General features: G+C 44.8%; 2 protein-coding genes across 6 annotated transcripts in view; one reads left to right on the top strand and one right to left on the bottom strand.

Moving 5' to 3' along the window:
- Window positions 1-7,436, bottom strand: part of LOC146197934 (uncharacterized) — a 115,553-nt gene extending 108,117 nt beyond the window's left edge. For 3 of the 4 annotated variants that reach the window (XM_084593210.1, XM_084593211.1, XM_084593208.1), the window contains exon 1: window positions 7,174-7,436. In XM_084593210.1, the coding sequence (XP_084449336.1) occupies window positions 7,174-7,200 (27 nt within the window). In that variant the 5' untranslated portion in view covers window positions 7,201-7,436. The other variant, XM_084593209.1, reaches the window with a different exon arrangement.
- A 352-nt stretch (window positions 7,437-7,788) lies between these two features.
- Window positions 7,789-22,705, top strand: part of Ppat-Dpck (Bifunctional Phosphopantetheine adenylyltransferase - Dephospho-CoA kinase) — a 31,878-nt gene continuing 16,961 nt past the window's right edge. The window contains exons 1-5 of one of the 2 annotated variants that reach the window (XM_084593214.1): window positions 7,789-8,211; window positions 8,545-9,261; window positions 10,269-10,483; window positions 17,462-17,593; window positions 19,272-19,526. In XM_084593214.1, coding sequence (XP_084449340.1) covers window positions 8,631-9,261; window positions 10,269-10,483; window positions 17,462-17,593; window positions 19,272-19,526 — 1,233 coding nt within the window. In that variant the 5' untranslated portion in view covers window positions 7,789-8,211; window positions 8,545-8,630. The remainder of the gene's footprint in view (window positions 8,212-8,544; window positions 9,262-10,268; window positions 10,484-17,461; window positions 17,594-19,271; window positions 19,527-22,705) is intronic. The other variant, XM_084593213.1, reaches the window with a different exon arrangement.

Here is a 22,705-nt window from a genome sequence, read left to right on the forward strand (position 1 = left end):
CGGCTGGATAAGGCCGTCTCTAAGCATTTCAGCCACCTGGCGCTGAATGGCTTCACATTCCTTTGGTAAGGATTTTGTCGAATTGGGCGAATCGAGTCATCCGTGATAATTCGATGTTTTGTCAAAGGCATTTGGCCGATCCACAATTTAGAAGCAAAACAGTCTCGAAATTTATCTACGAGATCCAAAAGGCGGTCCCGTTCTGAAGAAGACAAATTTGGGCTCCCATCGACGATAGTTATGGGAGTCTTGCACACTGATCCTTCCTGCTGCAGTAGGAAGCAGTGCTGCACATTTGGGAGGCTGTCAAAAAATGCCACAGTTGTGCCTTTCGGAATTTGCTGACGCCCATCGCTGAAGTTTGTCAGCAGCACTTCAGTCTGCCCATTTGTCATGTTGACTAGCCCTCGAGCTATAGAAACACCTGGCCTGAGTACAAGGATGACTGCCCATTCGGCTACGCCCTTACTGGTATGCGCCATGTCGCACTTCACTTCAACAAGAGAGCACGATCGCGGAGGTAATGTTACCGTCTCATTGGCGACGCGTAAGGGCATCAGTGGTACTTCTGCATAACCAAGGTCTTCATGATTATTGGTGAAGGCAATGACGCTGTCTCGAATGCTCATTACAGCCCCATGAAGACGCAGAAACTCCATGCCCAAGATGAGGTCTTTGCAACTGTCAGGGTGAATAATGAAGCTGCCAACAAACACTGGGTTTCCTATTTCTATTCGGGCAGTGCACTTCCCTGTCAGTGCCAGTAGCTGACCCCCAGCACTTCTAAACACTGGCACAGTCCATTCGGTTTTTACTTTGCACAGCGTGTCAGCTAGTTTCTGGCTAATAATTGAAAAATCCACCCCGGTATCCATCAAAGCATGTACCTTCAGTCCGTCAATGGAAACGGCGAGGTCAGCGTTAACAATGTTACCTGGGTTGCTCGACTCTTTCGCCATTTGCGGCGGAAGGGCGGCAAGGTCGGCACTGTCAGCGTCGTCGGGGCTGCTCATCTAGTTCGGCATTTTCGGCGGTAGGGCTGAAATTTCAATGTTAACAGCAGTGTCAGAAGCACGGGTTGTTGACGGCAATTGCGGCGGTGGTGAGGATATTGACACTTTTCGACTGGTTGCAACCTCCCCTAGCGAGGTTGCGGCTGTTAGTTTCCCCGGCGAGGGCTTGGAGACCACCGTCCGCTAACGTCAGCAATGCTACAACGCATCGGAGAAGAACAACGCTGTGGTGATGGGGAGGAGCGGCGGCGGAAGCCCGGGGATTCGGTTTCCCTGCTGTCCGGAGGGTCGTCTTCGATTTGGGCAGAGTCGGCGTTGAAGTGGTGGCGAGCAGAAGCAGGTGGAAAGGCATACCCCTCTTCGTGGTAGCGGCAGTACACACATGGCCAGGTTGTCCGCAGTAGAACAGAGTGGTCGGCTGTCATACCAGCGCCACCTGTCAGTTTGGCATGGTTGAGAGTGCACACTGAGGCCCCTGGAAGAATAGAGTCTCCTGACAGCTTGGTGAACTCGGCGGGGTGTGGTCTGGAGGCGGGCGACGAAGGACTGCGGCATAGCTCTCGGGTTGCGGCTCGTGGTAAGGTGCAGGAATGTCGGCTGTGTAGCTTACGGGTTGTGGAGCTTGGTATGGAACGAATACGGCTGCTGCGTTGTCAATGGGGTTAGACTCGCGGCATGCTGCAGACAGTGATAGGACGTACCGAAGTACATTCCTCACAGCTTCTATGAGGGCCTCTGATGACTAAGCCTTCGTAACCATAATTCGCTGCAGCTTCTCAAGGACAATTTCTCGAATGAGGTCTCGAAGAGTGGTCCTATCGGTTGCTGTCAGCACTGCCGCAGCCGTCGGAGCACAGTTGACGGATTGGTTGTAGTGGCGGTATCGGTCTTGGTGGGCTCGCTCTATAGCCGTAGTGTTCTTAATGAACTCACTCACGGTTTCAGGTTGGTTGCTTACCAAGCCAGCAAACTACCTTCTCTTTGACACCGTGCATGAGATGCCGCAGCTTCCTTGTCTCACTCTTATGAGGGTCGGCACGACGAAAAAGGCGATTTATGTCTTCTGCAAACATAGCCACGCTCTCATTCGGCTTCTGGACGTGCACTTCAAGCAAGAGCAGTGCATTGTCTCGTCAATCAGTTCTCACAAAAGTGTCTACCAGCTGGCGAAGAAGTCATTCCATGTGGATAAGCTGGCCTCGTGGTTTTCAAACCACATTCTAGCATTATCCTGAAGGGCAAAATAAGCATTGCAAAGCTTCTGGTCTGCGCTCCACTAATTGATCTTGGCCACTCGCTTAAACTGGTAGAGCCATTCCTCCACCTCTTCAAATGAGTCCCCGCGAAAGCACTCTGGCACCTTGGTGTTCTGAAGAGTCACCGGCGTAGGGTTGGGATGTGCCATGGCATGGGACACCTGACGAACTTGGGTGTTTGAAGAGTCGCTCGGCAGATGGCTATACTCCGGGGTTAGGCCTAGAAGGCGGCGGCTAGTGCGATGGACAGGCATGTCGATGTCCGAGATCTGCTGTGGACTGCCGGAAGGAGTCTTATGCATACCTAGCATGCTCCACCAGTGTCACGTCTCGATAGATAGAATGCCAAGAAGGGCGTAAAGATAGGACGGTTTGAATGGTCGACCAGAACGAGTCTTGCGTTCAAGCTTCCTTCTCTTCCAGGCTCGTGCTTGTGGTTCAAGTAGTTATCTTTGGAGTCTTCTTCTATAGGCTTCCAAAGCACCGTCGAGCGGCGCTGCTGCTCCTGACAGGGAGCGCCATCTCTGACAGAAAAATACAAACTGGGGATAGACGCGGCGGCCCCACCTAGGCATCCCGTGCAAGTTTTCTCCTTTCGCTCGCTCGCTTCCGCGCACGTGCAGACGTCTCGCGCTGCTTTGTCGTGCGGGCACACACTGGACGCCGCCGGCTCAGCTCGCAGCCTTCATGGCGTGCGCCGTGCGCTTTCTCTCGCACGAGCACGCGCCTTGACGCGCCCCCGCAGGCGCACCGCGACATGCCACCTGCATTCCGTCTTGATTGGGCAACCTGACGCGTACTTCCATGAAGGATACTTAAATATAGGCGGGAAACTTTTTATTCACGTCTGCACTGTAGAGCAGACAACAGACGGGGATGAGTAAATATTGATTGCGAATGCGTCCCACGTTAGCAAAAACGTAGGAGGTGCATCTCGAGGTAAGTCCGCTATGTAATTATATTGTCGTATATAATATGTTTAAAAACTGCTAAAGTATCATCAGTACTGTGAAATAAAGTGGCCCGCTTGTTGACCATCGTTTTGACCTGTAGCATATGCGATCTATATACGGATTTGTTTTTATTATTATTACGCCGTTGCTAAAGGAAATCTTGCAGTAGAAGAATAAGTATGTAGTCCGAAGGAGATGTTTCTTTTAAGACAAGAACGCTAGCATTAATCTCATAAGCGCATGCGTGCTCCGTGCGCTGCACGCATAACCGGCTCGCTGGCTCGGAAGACTGGGGAAATCCAAGCTCGTACTACATATTGTTTTATTTAGGTTCTTATTAAACGGTTGTGCTTCATTTATGATATTTGGTTTGCCCTCACGAACCCTGTGACGCGAATGGGGTGCTACGTGCGAGTAGTGTCAGTCGAGCCATTGCTAGGATCACTTTTCTACTGCACTTCGAACATATCTCTGTTATTATTATTAATAATAATAATAATAATTGGTTCAATTATTGGCCAAATTGCGAAAATCTGTAAAAGCGTCCAGCATGGCATGTTTTCCAACGCCGCCCCTACCCCCGAAAAAAAAAAAAAAGGCCTCGTTCCTAGATATTTTCTTGGTCAATCTAAAAATGAAAAGAGCTGTGGACACATTAGGGCACATTCACACATCAGTCTCGATCGCGGTTGTCGCATCTGTTAATTTGGTTGCTTTCATAGCACTCACAAAGCAGGGAGAGAGCCTAGAAAATCAGCAAAACTAGACACGCGGGGAGCCAAGAGCAGAATAACCTTCCATCCTCCTCACTTTTTATGCATGGTGTTAAACCACTGTATTTTTTTTTATCCCTCTCCAAGCCATCTTTGTCAACTGTCAACATTTCTGAGTTTACGAAGAAAGGGGAAATTGGCTCTTTTCGTTTCCACAAAGAACGAGAGACTTCCCAGAACGCTGTCATGAGTAGGAAAACAGGTCTTGCGGACACGCTTCCAAAGGAATCTGCAAAGTTTCACACGTGAGCTTCGTCTTTTGGTGCTTCGCCTACTATAGTGGCTTCCCATGACACAATGCTACTTAGTACATCCGTTTTGCATCAGCGGAAGCGTTTTTGTATCGCCAAGTAACCTCCAGGCGCAATGCGATCGCCGCGCGTGCACAGGAAGCTAGCGGAGCGTCTGCTCCGGCGAAGCCCCATCGTTTCACATTTCGCCACCATGCCAAGGATGCGGCGCTGCCGTCGCGCGGCGAAACTTGAGCTTGGGCTCCCTATGCGGCAATATTTTAGTTCACTATGAACAAATTTGTTAAGCACACCACCCTAGAACTGGTTGTTTTTCCACAGCAAGGAAAGAGCCAACAGGCCCCAAGTGTAAGCAGACAATTTTAAAGCGTATAGATTTCAACATATTTCAAGAATAAAATTCACTCGACACAGGTAAAAAAATATCACACAGGAGTTGATGTAAGAAAATGTGAATGCTCAATAGGTTTGTAACAGAACTACACTAGACCAAACTGCTTTTATAATGCACTGCAGACATGGTACATGAACTTCCAGGGCTACAAGTAGCAATGCCAATTAAGGCTTGGTACCCCCCTTAAAATGAATGAATGAATGAATGAATGAATGAATGAATGAATGAATGAATAAAGGTGTAAATAAATGTGTGGATAGCTAGGCAGTCTTCACTCCTCCTTTCCTTTCTTCCTCCAGTCAATGATGACCATACATCTGTAGTCCCATTGAATGGGCTGACAGCAAGTATAAGGCATCAAGATGCCATTGCATAGGAGCTAAGTAGTTAAGCAAGAACCAATACCATCAGCAAAAATATCTTGAGGAAAGTATCCGCGTAGGGCGACAGCTGCTTGACACATGTTCCCACAACACTACATATGTGGCTTCACCTGCACAGTAATGTTTTGTAGTGAGAGCTACATTGGCAAGTCTCGCCATTTTGCCGAGCCTGTCCGAAGAGTGACGAAAGAAGTCGTGGGAGGCGGTAGCTGGCAACTGACATGGCCGAGCACTAACTGGACAAAGAGCTTCCTGAGATTACACTTGGCAGGAGCTGACAACTCGGGCCTCTCCTTTTATATGGGAGGGTGATATCACAATCAGCCTGCCAAAAAGAAAAAAAGAAAAAAGGAAAACCTTGCATTCACGTTATCCCTAGACCAGCGGGCACATTCATACGGCTCGGTTAAAGCGTGGCTTTAAATGTTGACTGCTATTACATCATCACGAAAGTGGGAGTAAAAACAGAGAGAAAGAGGTGCCGTAGTGAAGGGCTGTGGCTACTATGTGCAAAATCCATGTCTTTTGAAGTCTAACCTAAGCAAAGCCATGCAGATAGCTCTCCCGTAACTCCAGGTTTAACCACAAGCTAAACCACAGTTAATTTTTTCGTTTCATGTAGCATCCATTAACAGCATAAATAAAGACCTTGAGTCATTGTGCCAAAGTTAATTTCATAGTAACAGGTACCCAAGCAGCGGTACCTACAAAAAGCTTCCCAATCCTCCCAATGACACCACTCAAGGAGGCACAAACAGAATCATGTGAAGAGTTGTTTTTCATATAGACAAGGCTAAACTTGACTGGTGTAGCTACGAGAATATGAAAAAAGCCGGACTTACTGCACTGCAACTGCAGTGTGAAAATTAAACTGTTCAATAGCAAATGAATGCTTGTAATGCATGTACCAAGGCTTTTGTCCCTTATTCTTGGTGCCACCTCATTAAGAACCGTATGCTGTGCGATGTCTGTGCGCGTTAAAGAACACCAGGTATTCGACATTTACGGAGTCCTCTACTATGGCGTCTCTCATATAGCCCGAGTCGCTTTCGGACGTTAAACCCTACAAACCAACCAACCAACCTAATTAAACATATAACAAATTTGAGAAAGCAAATGCTTACAAATTATTAAATACACTTTTTTTTTCTTCTGACAAAACGATTCAGTGCAGTGTGTACAGCAAAGCTCTACAGCTATCCAATCACATCGAAGACACACCTCAAGGAAACTTTGAAAAGCATAAGATAGCTTTACACAACTCCGCAAAATATAGTGTCAGACAGTTATGAAAGGTGCTGAATAGATACGAATTTCAGGGGAAAAAGAAAAAAAAAAAACAAAAAAAAAAACCTCACAAGGTGAATGACGCTGCAGCAAACTTAAAATGGCCTCAACATTGCTGCTTTCTAGTAGAGATCAAAATGAGATAAGAGAAAGCATAGTGCCCCGACAGCAAAACATTGTTGTGGCTATCTTGCACACTGATGTGAGTGGGAAAGAGGTAATATGCTGAGGCTATGCTTCCAACATTACAGATCTCTCATTCGTTACAGCCAGTACTGGCAAACTAGCCCACAATCTGATAACCGAAAGTCTGACTTTCGCCGTATTCTACGCTTGAAGTATGTTTTCGCAAGGACGGAGGTTAAGCGCAAGAATTTCCAATCCTTGAAAACGAATCATCGTCAAATTCTCCCAGATAAAGCTATGAGTAACCATAAATCTTGGATATTTTGGTATACATGCAGTGTCAATCACGATAACAGTCTTTACTAGCACTAACTGAAGCGCATTATCCGCCGCTCGTCCCAGTTTGAAGCAGCTTCAAGGGTATGCTACATGTTACTATAAACAAAACAAAAAAGTTGCAAATCTGCTACCGAGTAATCGCAGTAAATATTAGCTGGTTGCAGGTCCTCAGCGCAGAAACGCCGCTCGGGAGCGGTGCACCATCAAGGCACTCCTCGACTTACAGACAGTTGCCTACCGTTTTTCTTGTTTGGAGGGTCATAGCTGCATTCAGTCATGTCAGTAAAATTGTCGCGAATTTTTGCAGAAAGAGCCACGTGCCTGTCTATATAAATATTAAGCCTAATACATCCCATGTAGTCGCCCGACGCGAAACTGCTCGTGCATAGCGCTCTTACCTCATCGAAGATTTGTCTGGTGACCATTTCACCCACCACAACTATACGTTAATAACTTAAGCACAAAATTAAACTGGAAGGCATCTTGTTTGCGTCGCCTCATTAACTAGCTCACTTAGATGCTCGTAGAAGAGTTATTGAATATATTCTGTTTTAAAAGGTAATAACAAGAGGGCGGTCCTATCGGTCGAACAGGCTGCGCAGCCAAGAAACATTTACTAGCCGCACTCTCGACTAGACAAGCATTCTCGACTAGACAAGCGCGTAGCGGTGTTCAGCAGCTCTGACATCGACTTAGAGGCGCTGCAAACCAACCAATAGCTGTGTACCTTTTTTGCTCTTGTAGAGCAAATTTAACAATAATAACAATAACGATATTTAATTAAGCATTTATTTTGGGTGGTTCAGGCATTTATGGGTGAAAAACGAAGGCTGACCTTGATTGGTGCCAAACATGCCAAAAAGGCCAAAAATATATATTTTTTATATTTTTTTCTTCCTCAATGCAAAAAAACTTGGTTGTAGAAAGTGGTTGCAGCGTCAGGTCGCGGCGCGACGGCGCGACCACGCCGGCTTAAAAAAAAGATGACGTCAGGGCTTCTCCTAAGTTCTTTTCTTCCTCCATTCTATGACGATACCCCATGGCATTGATCCATTTATTCGGGGTGTCTTACAGCGCTTTCGCGCTTCCTTTTTCCACGCTTTGCATGAGAGCAAAACACCACGTTGGAGGAGGAATTTTGAGGTTATGTAATGCGCAAGACTGCTCGAGACGCACTAACAGTGCTAACAGTCAGAAATGAACCTTAACGGAAGCACGTGGTATGGAAGCGCACGCAGCGCACGTCCGCACGGTCTTCCCCGTCTCCCCTTTCACATGCAGGAGAGAAGGATTGCCGAAAAGCTGCTGCCGTCGTTGCGCTGTGTTTGCGGAGGTTCGCGTTAATGTTTCCTTATATATTTCCTCAAGCGCAGGTACGCCGTAAACTGGACCACATTTTCCACTGTCCCCAGGTCTGCGTCTACCGCGAGGCGAGTGTAATACTATTATTTCTATATTATTTCTCGTCTTAAATCGCACATGAGTACACATGTGCTCGTCCGTAGCGCTGAACGTTGGCTGCTGTGTGTGTTGATATGCGAAACTATAACGTTCCTTGCGAAGCCAAAGATTAAAAGAGCACCGCCACTCATGGCTTTAGGTTGATCTGGCGTATAAATTTCCGAATCTTACTGTGAGGAGTGTTTTCTGTAAAATTGCATAATTTCGACACCACTTTTAGTTTGGTTCGATTTATGGGTTTTACAATCAGGAAGTGTCTCGAGTTTTAGCTACCTTGAAATAGCGTTTGCTTTGCCTTAATTTTACAGGTCTCCGTTGGAAGTTGTTTCTAACAGCCCTTCCTCAGTATTCCTCAGGCCGCTCAGTGCTCAAGGATATTTTGTAGAGGCCTGCCATGTTTCAGACAGGTCTCCTAATATTGACCTCATCACCAAGAATCTTGACTTCAAATGTGTCGGCGTATTTGAAGGTCGCCAAGAATTTTGTCAACAAAACTTTGTATATTAAGCTTGAGCCTAACCGACATCATTTGTGGCCTGTCCAGCAGCCTGTTTTCACACCCTCAGAGCTATCCCAACTGCGCAAACTCATTCCTGACATCTATTTTAAAGCTGCTGGAGTATGTGCCCACCTAGACATCCGGGTTCTCCAAAGTTGTTTCAAAGATGCAACACGTAACGAGTCTCACTTGAAGACATCATTTGATGTTGTGCTGACGGATGGCAGCCATGCACACAGTGATCTGGAGCTGTATCTTGGACACCAGTTCAACAAGAGCTGCTCCAATTTCCACTGCCTTGACAGCAAGTTGACAGTGAATGACAGCAACGAAGACAGCTTGAATGGCTTCAACCATGCTAGCAATGGGGTCCAGAACATCTCTACCTTTCAGACTTTTGAAACTGTCTGCCTTGGAGGTACCTTTGATCGCCTTCACCTTGGCCACAAAGTGTTGCTTTCTGAGGCTGTGCTTCATGCGTCAGGCAAGCTGGTTGTTGGAGTGACTGACGGTGACATGCTGAAAGGTGAATGGTCTGATTGCACTTGATTATGGATTGTACGTTGCATGCGGCCTATTTTTAACATTCTTTACTGCACTTGCTGTGACACAACATTGTTACATTAAAAGGCATCAGTACACCTAGTAATCTGACACTATGCTATGCTTGTGAGTTGAAGGAAATTAATGAGTAAGCATTCTGTTTTGTGCAATTGTTTATTGATACGTCGGGCTCAACTCCATTAATTTAGCTGTAACTGACTACAGGTGTACATGCTCGATTTCCTCATGCCAGTGCTTTCTGGTCCGACTGTATTTGTTCAATACAAGTGCCACTTGAGTAGATATATGGCTTGTAAATTTGCTGTGAAAGCCAGTGCAGACATATTACCTTGCTGTATTTCTTCTCAGGCATTCCTCTTTAACTTTGTTTTCAGGTTACATTTATTCTTTGGTCTTCTATTGGAGGAATATCTCGTTCACATACCTACTAAAGCAGTCGCAGCAGACTAAAAACAGTAATAGAATGCATGACTTAAGCACTTTTAGAAATTCCATATGAAAGCACTTACAGGTAATGTTTAAAAGTGCAAAGCCAATGCTTCAGTTATATTTTGCCAGTTTTGTTGCATCATCTTTACAAGATGGAGCTCATTATCGTCATTTGGTTTGCTGAAAGATACTACATACATATTTATCAGTTCACTGTTGTACTCTCTATAATCTTATTGTGGATCTGTTTTTTTTTTAAAGCACATTTTAAGCAAGCACTTCTCATTCTTATGTAAAATTGTCATTCTCTTTATTTTACTGGTAGTTATTATTTGATATTTTAAAAATTATTTTCCAAAATGAATACCATTGAAATGTGAGACATGTAAGCAAGCACTTCAGTTCCCTCTCTTCTCCTCCCTCTTCCCTCCTTTTTTTTTTCTTCCTCTTGAAACTGTGTCATAACCTTTAACCCAAAGACTCCTATTGATTTGCTACGCATTTAATGCAATGATTTTATCTTTTGCCTTTGTTTTTCAGGCAAGCTTCTTTGGGAGCTGATAGAGCCAGTGGAAGCACGCATACATGCTCTTATAGAGTTTTTACAAGATATAGACTCTACCATGCAGTATGAAGTAATTCCTATCTACAACCCCTATGGGCCAACCATTGAGGACAGTGACCTAGAGTGCCTGTATGTCAGCGAGGAAACCATGAAAGGAGGTAGACTGGTTAATGAGGAGCGAGCTAGAAGGGTACGTTTTGAAACTTACATTTTATATCTTGGTGTTGTGGGTTTGATGATGTGTTATGCCTTTGATGTGATTGAAAAAGGGAAGACCTCACAAAAAGAGAAGCTAGTTAATATTGTCATCTGCACTATATTGGTGGTTATTGTGAAGGCTCTTAAGGAGTGTAAGTGAATACCTTTAGACACTGCTGAAGGTCATTTGTTACTACTGTGGGGTTGAACAGCACTGGGTAACTGATGTAGGCCATCTATCTTTATTGCTTGAGATGGTTGAGTCACATCAGTGTTGTGATATTAATTCATGCATTAGAATCATGCTTTAGCAGACATTAGGAAGGCAAAATCCTCTTGCTCTTGCTAGTTTGCACTCTTTATTTACTCCAGGCCCTTTGTGCATTTAGGTGAGGTTTACTCAGTGCAACAACAAGTGAGTTCACGTGACCTAGACATTCATGGGAAAGGATGTTTGCTTTTGTCGCGTGCCCTAGCGAGAGTCCGTCTCGTCTCATTGTTGTTTAGAGGCCAGGGGTGATAAGGCGGGAGCCAGGATCAATACATTGTATAATACTTTCAGAGCTTGCGCTTGCCTTCCTATCTTATCTTTAAAGTGCTACTCTGGCCGTGACATTGATTGCAGAGGTAAAGCTTTGATACAAGCACTGTGCATCTGGTTTATGAGACCTATGGGTGTTATCTGAGACTTTTTGCTACCGCTATGAATATATCTAAAAGAAAGAATTATGTATTGTGCTGTTTGTTTACGCTGGCTTTCCTTGGAGCAGTGCTGTGTGAAGCAAGGAGAACAGAATGTTACAGGGAAATGATAGTACGCTTATTTTACATTCATCATTCTTAGCTTCTTTTGCTCACTTGAAGATAATACTATTGTTGGAGAAAAATTTGCTTGCTTGAAAATACCATTAGTGGAGAAAATTGTCAGATATAGGAACCTGTGAAAATATGTTATGCACTTATTGCACATGTTGCATACTTTTACAGGTGTAATAGTTCTATCATTTCTTGCAGTTTCAGTCTTGATGTTGGCAGTTTCTTGTGCATAGTTTGCCAATTTAATCTTGTCACGTCTGTTTTCCTTGCCTATGTCACTAGCAGCACCATATTTTTGTTTAGTTACTAAGCATAAATGAGTGTGCTGTTGTTGCTTTCTGGGAAAAAAAAAAAAAAGCTCAGTGAACATTGTGCAGTGTCAAATGCAAGCTTATAGCGTAGTTTCCAAAGATTACATTTGCTTGAAAGATTTGACTAGGAAGCGAGGTTGGTTGCCAGTAACACTGGCTTCGGTTGTATTCTTTCACTGTGTCAGAGTCCACTACTATGTATACATGGCTGTGAAGTGAGGGCAACGACTGTTAGTTCAACTGGTGATCACTGTTTTCTGGAATATACGAGGCCGATGCAGGTGAAACGAAGAGGCGTCCGTGTGCTGTGCGATGTCAGCGCAAGTTAAAGATCCCCAGGTGGTCGAAATTACTCCGCAGCCCTCCACTACATCTCCTCTTTCTCTCTTTCCACTCTAACTCTCACCTTTCTCCCTTCCCTTACGGCGCGGTTCAGGTGTCCACAGACACAAGTGTGACAGATACTGCGCCTTTCCCTTCCTGTGAACCAATTATTATTATTATTACGAGGTGTAGCACAAAAAAAAACGAGACTGTTCCAATAAATTACTGCACTTACAGAATCACGTCTCTGTGACATTATCACGTTCAAAGTAGTCGCCTTCAGCATTCACACACTTCTGCATTTGGTGCTGCCACTGTTGGTAACAGTTCTGGAACGAGGTTTTTGGAAGGCCCTTCAGGAGATTCTCCATTTTTGCCTGACCCTCTTTAACTGAAGTAGAATGGGCTCCCTTTAAGCAAGGTTTAGCTTAGGAAATAAAAAAAGTTGCATGGAGCCAAATCAGGTGAATAAAGAGTATGCTGCATCACAGAAATGTTTTTTCTGGTCAGAAACTGCTTGACAGATAGGGCCGTGTGAACGGTTGAATTTTCCTGCAGTGCAGCAGCCATCCATCGCTCCATAACTGTGATTGTTTTTTTCCTAACTGTTTTTCACGAAGTCTTTTTAGTACCTCAATATAATAGTTTTGATTAGCGTTCTGACCACTGGAAACCTATTCAATCATTACGATTCCACTGTTTATTGAAGCTACACACTTAGTCTCGTTTCTTTTGTGTCACACCTCATATATATATATATATATATATATATATATATATATATATATATATATATATATATATAATTTTTCTTCGGCTGTTAACCAGGTGATAATGAGCATTGCATCAACTAAAATGCATAGGTTTCCTTAAAGATATTATTTAAAACAATAAGGTAGTTCTAAATGACTATAAAAATTACGGGTGATTGCTTACATCTGTCATAAATATACACGACCATATTTTGCTGATAACACTACTGCTGATTTGCTGATTACAAGGTCTCGGCATAGTGGCAGTTTGCCTCTTGAACACATTCAAGACATGATGACGAAGAAGCAGGGTTAAACTATACAGGAGGTTGGGACTGGTTAAAAGAGAAAATAATTATGCGGGCCACTTAAGCGCTGTCATCCAAATTATGATGCAGTAGTGTTAAAGGCTGCTGCCTGTGGCTCCCCTTGCGGTTTTTTTTCAAGTACATGTAGTTTCTGCTCACTTAATTATCAATCGCTTAATTTTTGCCTCTACTCTTTTATGCATTCTTATTAGCATGTACCTTTAAGGTACCACATTGTCCAGCTGCCTAGTTGTTGGTAACCAACCGACAAAGATATATAAAGCCCCGCTATAACCAATCCATGCAAACGTGCCTGTGTGGCCTAGAAGTAGCGTGCTTGGCTTTGCATCCAAGAGTCATAAAGGCTGGTTCTTATCCCACCCCCCACCTCAAATGAGCTACCCAAGTTGGAAGCTCCTCTCAACTTTTGGATATCATGTTGTACCTGTTAGATCGTGAGTACTTTATATTCTGTTCCAGTTTTGGTTTCTGTTCTGTGGATTGTATCTTCATCTTTTGATTCTGTTTTTATCGGTCACGTGCACCAAACTGTATGTAGCCGGCGCTTCGCCATGTCTCTGTGTGGGGACGCGAACTTTGTGCGGCCTGCTGTGCAAAAAAACAATGGAAAATGCAGTTTTGAATGTTTCAAAACACGCGCACTGAGCCACTTTATTGGACAACTGGCACCATGTTACGCGAAGTAAAAGAAATCCTGCCTAGAAAGCGCGACAAAAAATGGACACTGCTACGTTCTACAAGGCTAACAGTAATTACTTCTGGTTTTTGTCAAGAATCTGTGCTGACCAAAATAGCAGCATTTATTTATCGGGAGAAGGGCCCGTGACTGTTAAATCATGGCTATCATCGTTGTTACGAGTGTACTCAGCCTTGCATGCACTTCCGAATGTTAGCGTCTCTGTTCGGGGACAGAGCGCCTCAAAGCCACCTCTGCTGGCACACTCCTTTTCTGAGTTTTCAGTGTCGCTTTCTTACTTTGTGCTTTTGCTGGGCAAAAAGGCAATAAAAGTGCCATTTTGGATGTTTCAAAACACGCAAACTTGACTTCCTTATGTCACTGTGGCCTCTTAGGTCAACAACCAGAAAGTGGCTGGTGAGGGTACTTTGTCACTTTCTATCTTTTGCACTCTGCAACAGCTGAATAGAGTACCTTTGAGACACAGGTGCTGAGAGGCTTGCACAGAAAAGTATTTTGGACATGACGGCCTTCGAGACTGACATTGCAAACAGCCTAATCGCGTGCAGCAGAACACCTCAAAAATAGCGCGGCCAAGTAGTGTGTACCCAGAGCCTGTTGCAATGAAGGCTAGACTACATTTGCTATTAACAGGTATCATTAGGTATGACGGCTACAACCATTGGCCAGAGTATGTCAGCCTACTTGACTCACAGTGCTGCCGCTGTGAAGAATGCACAGCGAAGTGTCGGATTCGCTGCCAAAAGTGCCACATCTTTTTGTGCATGCCTGCTCAGAGCAATTGTTTTGACCTTTCATTGCGAAAGCAATACTACTAGCACTTTCAAGCCTTCGCGTGGCCCGGCCGCAGTTACGTCTTACCCACGTGACGTGACGTCACACCTCACGTGACACACAGGCTGGCAGGAGCTGCCAACTTGGGTCTCTCGTTTCACACGGGACGGTTATGTCAGAATCAGCCTGCTAGGACCCTGGCATTCACGTTACTCCTATAGGCCACTATGGCACGTTCATACGGCTTGGTTAAATCGGGGCTTTATACAGTCGAACCCGGATATATCGAATTTTGGTTATATCGAACTCACAAAATATCCCCTTGAAAATCCCATGTAAAAGTATAGGAAAGCCACGTCATATATCGAACTCAATTTCACCGGTCGTTTGATATATCGAACTCCGCACCACGCACGTGAAAGTGTGCCTTCCCCAAAGACGATCGCATCACCCTCGGCCGTTTGCCGCGTGACATTTTCAAGCCACGCGCGGAAGGAATGAGAGGGGACAGTTAGGCGACGGCTGGTCTAGGGCAGCGCCGCGCCCATTCCCCAAAGGTGCGCGCATCTGCGGTTATCGTTTCCCGTGCGTCAGCACGTGGCGTTTGCAAGCCATGTGCGTGAATGAGCCAGAGAGAACCGGTGGGAACGAGAGGGGAAAAACGCAATAGAGGGAAGCATTCTTTGCCGAACTATCTCTATCGCTGTGCTGTGCGCGCGGCGTAGCATAAGATATGGTGGCTGCGAACGTTAAGCGGCGGCATTTTTTTTTTTTTTTTGCGGGAGGAGTCGTTTATTCTTGCATGTATGAATCAATGAAAGCACGCGGTCAGCTGCGATTATGACACTGGTTTTTAGCATTTTTCACTTCAAACAGCATTTAGCTGTCACGCTTTCTAATGATTTTGTGGAAGCGGACTACTCCCGCCCCAAGCGCGGCGTGATAAATCGAACCAGGCTTCAAGCCATCACGGGCACTGCCAAGTTCGCTCCCCGCCACCGCAGGAGCTATCAAAAGATAAATACGCCGCGACGTTATCGCTGCACAGCATCTTGGCACGCTTCCAAGAAATGAGCTGTGGATGAGACGACCGAAACGGAGTGACGCGCGCCATCCACATGCAAGCAGAAGCGCTCGCAATTTCTGCCGCGGCGACAGAGAAACCTTGTTTTGAGCTGCCGCGGTGGCTCGAGCGGCGAGAGGGACGCAGTTCCAACAAGTCGGAAATTTTTCGCTCTGTCTCTGCCGCTCGTCGCTGAGATCGCTCAATCAATTGCATGTGAGCGAGCTGGCCTTAACGCTTTTTTTTTTTTTTTTTTTTCAAATTTTCGGGTGCAAAAGTGGGGGGTGGGTTCATTATGGGAGTGGGTTGATTACGCGACAAATATGGTATCATTTTTTTCGCATCGTAAGTTCACAAGCCGATTTCAGTATATTGAATTATCGATATATCGAACTATTTCGCGATCCCCTTCAAGTTCGATATATCCGGGTTCGACTGTATGTGTGCTGAGAAAGAAGAAAAAGAAGAACGCTTAGTCACTCGCAGCTAATGCTTTCGCTCAATATTTGGTTCAGCAGCGTTGAACCCTTGTAATTTTTCACAATAAGTATACTCTGAAATGATTGATTTAATTAAGAAATCAAGCAATAATCCGTTAACCATCTTTTGTGCCCGATATCTTGCTAAGGACACTATCGCACTGCACTTTCTGCTAGTAGCATGCATTGCTTTTTCTGTGTTTGGGCGCCCTGTTCTCGACTGGAGACGTTGCAAAAGACAATGGAAAAATAAAATTTTTATTTCAGTGTTTTCAGAACACATCATTTGAACCTTGGAAGGTCGAATATGGCCCTCAGATATTTTTTGCATTGCAACTATTTTTTCGTGCCTGAAGGAAATAAAGGGGGGCATTTGACATAAATTCCTGACTCGCGAGCTTCGTCTAGCATTCTTAACGGCCATCTCGGCCAGTGCAGTATTAGTGTACAAGTATGGGATAGGCCTTCAGAATAGGGGCACCCGCGGTTACATAAATTATCTGATGGCATCCATCATTGCATAAAGTAATCCTCCTCGACGCTCCTTTTGTAACCAATTACAGCATTCATTAAGTCACACAAATCATGGAAGAACCATGCATAGTCATGTCGTGCCTACTACCAGCTGCTAGAGTTGTGCTCATGATTTTTTGGTCACTGCACTGAGGGTGCTGACAACATTGACGCCAGACTTTCCGGAGAATTGTTTGAAAGGAGCAGGCTTCCTTTCTGCTTCATCATATTCGCAGCCCTTCAGCATACTCGTTCATGAAGGTTGTGCCATCAAATAATTTTATTCGCTCATGCGAAGTAATGCTCACATTACTAGAACTGCTGATGGCACGCAACACTGCACTCACTGTAGGTCTCCTGTACGTTAGTGCCAGCTCGAGGCGAAGGTTGGAAGTCAGTACGAGATTTTCATAGCTGCAGAGACGCCATGAATAGACCTGAAAGATTATTACACCGTAATTGCATTTACTCCTAGCAGCGCAGCCATACTATAGCTCGGTCATCAGCAGAGCGAAAAGTTTGAACCCAGTATGGTGCCACTAATGGCTGTGACCTGGCTTTCTCTGCTGATTTTAAGATAAATTACTGAAAAAATTGCTAGTATTTCTACCTGGTTTCTACCGCTAGCCAAAACATGTCAATATTTTCTGCCTCATCTGTGGTGATAGATGGTTCCTTTAACTACCCTATAGATTTCTCGCCAGACTGAAGCAGCTTTTGAGCTGAGCTAAAATAGATAATCATCCGATTGATTGCCGCCATCTTCGTGTTTCCTATTTTTGTGTCTTGGACATCACCAGTAGGCTCAGTTCCATGAAAGAGAAGACTGCGGTACCAGTGAAAATTGACGTTTTTCATAAAGTTTGGAGTATGTTTGTTTTTCAGCCGCCTCTATCTCTTTTTGGTTTTCAGGGCATGCCTCCAATGGTTATTCGATCTGTGGGCTTAGCTGAGGATGTTTGCCGTAGCAGTGGTGAGGAGTTCAAAGTGAGCTCCTCTTCACTCAGGCGTCGGCAACTTGGCACCATCCTTCATCCACCCATGGTAAGGCTACTGGTTCACACTAAAATCTTTATTTTTCATTGTGGCATCAAGGATACATTACAGCATTATTGATTTTGAGTTCTTTGCTCCAGAGTGCTGAGCGTGGTGCAGGCAATTCTGGCATTTTTATTTTACTAAGAAGTGAAAGCATAGGGATGTTTTTTATCTTAGAAAAATGGTTTACTCTCTCCTCATGGCATTCTGCTGGTTAAACATCACGACCATAACAGAAAATGAACATATGCTTAGATTGGATCATGAGTGTTTTAAAATCTTCACTCTCACTTTTGGCATTTCGTTTCTCGCAATTAAGTCGGTGATACAGTTAGAACTCGATTTTTTAAACCTGATTTAACGAAAGTCCCGATTTAACGAAGATATCATAATTCACCCTCAGGCGCCCTAGAATCCAATGCTTTGACTAACTCGAAGTAACGAAATAATTCCATCATCTGTCCCGATTTAACGAACCATTTTTTTTGGAAAAATGAAGGTGGAAAGAGGCTAATTTTGGTCTATTTTGTAGAGATCACCCCAAAATTTATTGATTGCGAGCCCACGGTAACAGTGCTGGGCACCTTCGTCCCGCTTTATTATTATTTTTTTTCAAACTGCACAGCTCAAAACAAAATTTGCAGTGTTCAATTCAATTCCCCAGATGGTGCCAGCGGTAAATAAAAAGTCTCATGTCGAATTCCAAGGGGTGGTGTTGAACTTCGGTGCTTTTTTTTGTGTTGTACTTCGTGTGGTTCGTTTGCCATTGTGCTGTGGACATTTTTCCGTGCCTTTGAGTGCATGCTTTTCACAAGCTCAGCTTGTTATGCCTACAGTGCTATGTAACTCTTCAGACCTACGAGAAATCAGTGCGGTCATTGCTCCCAAAGCAAATGCAGGCAAAGAAGACTTCTTTGGTGGAAAATAAATTTGTAGTCCTCTCGGGCTTTTCTTGATGAGTAACCATTTTTCTTTCTTGTGTGCTACTGGCTCCGGTCATTTTTGCTGGCTGCATTTCATATTGGGAGCATTAAGGATTCGCAAGTATGATTCCGCGGTAGCTTTTTGGATATCGTCGCACCTTATAATCGAATGCACCAAATTATAGGACCGAAAAATGTCTCACTCAATTTAACAAAATAATTCATGGCTCCCCTCAACTTCGTTAAATTGAGTTTCAACTGTATCACCCTGAGTGTCACTTGTTTGTCCATTGCAGGGCACACATAGATTAATAACAGGAAGATATATAGTGTGCAGTGTGTGTATTAGTTATCTTGTCTTATCTTTCTCATAAGGGGTGCCTAGCAGACTGCACCAGACCTCTGGTATTAGTTCTCTGCGTGCACACAGTTAAATATAACTTATAGTATGTGCTCATAATGTAAACAGAATTTAGTGATAACTTCATATTTTAATGTTGCTTGGTGGTTAGAATCCTATTAAATGACAAATAACCTCCTTGTTTTATATGAGGTTGTGCGTTCCTTTGTGATGTGCATCACTTAAAGATGTTATGTGCATTAGTCTTCAGATTGAGCATTATTCTTGCTATATTTGTTGGGTGGATTGAGCTGCTGTGAACATCTCAGCCAAGTTGCAGGGCCTACGTGGCTCAATGCGAACCGTGAAGTCCTGGCTACAAGTGTTCCGCACCATGTAGACTTTACGTATACACTTGCAGCCCAAGCCAAATGTGCCTGACCGGCCTTACCTGATAGGCCTGACTGGAGGTATCTGCACTGGCAAAAGCCATATCATCCAGAAGCTGGAGTCCCTGGGCGCTGTGGTGATCAACTGTGACCCCCTCGGCCATGAGAGCTATCGGCCGGGAACGCAGGCATATGCCTGTATAGTGGAGACATTCGGTGACCAAGTGGTTAGCCCCGATGGCACAATCAACAGGAAGGTCCTTGGCGCCATCATTTTTGCAGATGAGGTGCGGCCAATGCTTCGACTTTTACCATTGCTAATAAGGCAGTGTTAAAGACCCTTTTCACTAGCTAGTTGGGCATTGTTTTGAGCAAAAGTCCACGGGCATGCCTCTGGGACGTGGTAGTTGGCGATTGGCATGGCTGGTAACTGATTGGCCTTTTGGTTGTGTGATGTCACGAGACCAGATGATATGGCCGAGTTGGCAGGCGCTGCCGACTCGGACAGCTCATTTGAGATGGGAGGGTGAGGTGGGAATAGAACTCTACGGGGCCCTTGGGTCCAGAGTTTGACACCTTACGTTTGCATGGCTTGGTTAAACTGGAGCTCTATATCTATATGTTGTGATCTTTCACATAGTGTGGTACTATATTCCTATGATTAAGTGTGAGATAATAGAGACACAATTTAAGAGAGTATAATAAAATCCCATTGATTTGGCCGTCATTAATTCGGATAACTCAAGCTGGAAATCCATGTAAGTCCACGTCACTGGATGCTCATTAATTCGGACATGCGCATACTTACACAGGTCAGTTCAGGCAGGGCAGATCATGCTGACGTAAAGCCAGCAATTGTCTGTATAGACCTTACTGAATCTGATTTTTATAGAACAGCAGTACCAGTAGCTGCAGGCAGGAGCCAATAACACTGTTGCATCATGACTTTAAATGGGAGCTTAAGTGTCTCCAAGCTTTGTTGTGTTGTGTGTAGAAGACATCACATTTGTGAAAAAGTGCAACTTAAAAAAAGAACGCTTTCCTTGGCTGCAAGAATGCTTCAGGTATTTTGATTCTCCTGGCAGTATTTATCTCAGACATGCCTCTAAATTTTGTGGGGCATAAAACTGGGACTTCCAGTGGACTTTCAGTATTGACTAACTGTAATATGTGATGAACCATCGGTGCAGAGCCATAACAACAAGAGCAGTCAACTGAGAAAGAGATTTCTCAGTGTAGTGTTAGACCGGCAGAGAAAGACTGAGAAATCTGTTCTCTTGCCACTCTGCGTTTTAAAGGGATTGCACCAATGAATTTGGGAGCGTTTTTGGAGCGGCATGGGGAAGGAAACAGAACTGAGTTGAAAGTGAATACATTGGCTAGTGTGGGTGAAGTAAAGGAAAGCAGAAATGTTCATATAGAAGTGAACCAGCTGATCTGTAGCGCCACAATAATCTACCCTGGTATGCCTATCCAAAGGTTGCCACATTTCTTTACCTATGGCTGCATAGCATGGAGATAGCCCAGGGCTTCCGGTTTATAGGCATTTAAAGTTGGGCTTTACATTGTTCTGTGTGCCTATGTTCGTTTTTTCTCAAATCCAAATTTTGCATCATGCAGCTGTTTTCAAAAACTGCGCAGTTGTGTGCGAAGTAACCGCTCCTAAACTGCTTTCCTTTGCTTGGACATGCACCACTGATGGAAAAAAATGTCCTGCTTCCTTACGCTTTCTCTGTGATTTCTTGCAGTGTGGTGAACTTATTGGCAAATAATATGGCATTCATAGCACTTTAGTAATCAATATGGCAATAATATTAATTGGCGCACACTTGTCCCAGCAAAACCTTCCCATAATGAAATGAATGTGCTTGGTAAATAGAACATTTTTTCTTGCTACTTTTTGCACTGTATATATTGTCACGGTGTTGGTGACTGGGGTTAGCTTAACAGAACCGGTACAGGTGAAATTCCACGATCAGATGTTTTTGATACATCCTGCAAGTGCGGAGCCGATTCACTTCACCTTTCGCTCCGAGCACCCCCTGGTATTCCTCCCTCCTAAGCGTAACGCACACAGGCACACGTGCACATAAGCGGACAAAAGCAAACAAAAAAATATTTGCAGATGCAGTTTTTTAGTTACTGCGCCAGATACGGCGTCATTCGCAAGACATGAACTGTCTCTGGACGAGTTAGCCGATGGCCTCTGTGCTCTGGTCCATCCGGGAGCACCTCATAGTTAACGTTGCTGAAGCGCCACAGAATTTTATATGGTCCGAAGTAGCGGCAAAGTAGCTTTTCTGATAGGCCACAGCGTCAAACAGGAGTCCACACCCTCACCTGGTCCCCGGTGTTGTAAGAAGCTTGTCTGCGGTGGAGGTTGTACCACGTGAATCTTTGTCCTGTTGCTGGGCGATGCGGACGCGTGCTAGTTGGCGTGCTTGCTCAGCATATTGGGCAAACTGCACGGCGTCAGAACAAAGCTCGCTATCTGTTTCACAAGGGAGCATTGCGTCCAGCGTCGTCCGAACTTCCCATCCGTAAATGAGGCGAAACGGCATGAAACGTGTCGTCTCTTGGACTGCCGTATTGTACGCAGATGTCACATATGGTAGGATTGCATCCCAAGTCTTGTGTCGAACGTTGACAGACATCGCCAGCATGTCTGCGATGGTCTTATTAAGCCTTTCCGTCAGCCCGTTTGTTTGCAGATGGTAAGCAGTAGCTTTTCGATGTGCCATACCGCTGAGATGAAAAGCTTCGGCCATCATTTACAATGTAAAGGCAGTCCCGCTATCAGTAATAATACAGGTAGGAGCGCCGTGCCACAATATGATCTGGTGTACAAAGAAATGGGCAACTTCAGATGCTGTACCACTAGGTGATGCTTTGGTCTCGGCATAGCGCGTCAGATAGTCTGTGGCAATGATTATCCAACAGTTGCCACCGGAGGACCGAGGGAAAGGACCGAGAAGGTCCATGCCGACTTGATCAAACAGTGCACATGGTGGTATTGTGGTATTATGGGCATAAGGAGACCTGCAGGCTTTGATTGCGGAACCTTCCGTCGCTGACATTGTCGACAGCTCTTGACATAGCGCTTAACAACAGTGGTAAGGCTGGGCCAGCAGAATCGCTGTCATATTCTAGTAAGTGTGCGAGAATAGCTCAAGTGGATAGAGGTTGGTTCATCGTGGCACGCGGAAAGGATTTCCTCTCGCAGAGCTGTGGGTACCACGAGGAGGTAGGTTCTTGACTCGGATCTAGAGTTGTGCTTATAGAGCACACCACTTCTCAGGCAGAAGGTTGAGAGGCTCCGAGAAACGCACTTAGGTATGGTGGCTGGCTAACCTTCTAAATAATCGATCAGGGCTTGTAACTCAGGATCGGCACGCTGCTGATGAGACATATCGGAAGCATCAACAGCTCCAAGAAAACTGCCAGCATCATTCGTGTCTGTTGAAGC

The sequence above is a fragment of the Amblyomma maculatum genome, chromosome 2, assembly GCF_055883805.1.
Source record: "Amblyomma maculatum isolate TAMU_Amacu chromosome 2, ASM5588380v1, whole genome shotgun sequence".
In the NCBI taxonomy this organism is placed as follows: domain Eukaryota; kingdom Metazoa; phylum Arthropoda; class Arachnida; order Ixodida; family Ixodidae; genus Amblyomma; species Amblyomma maculatum.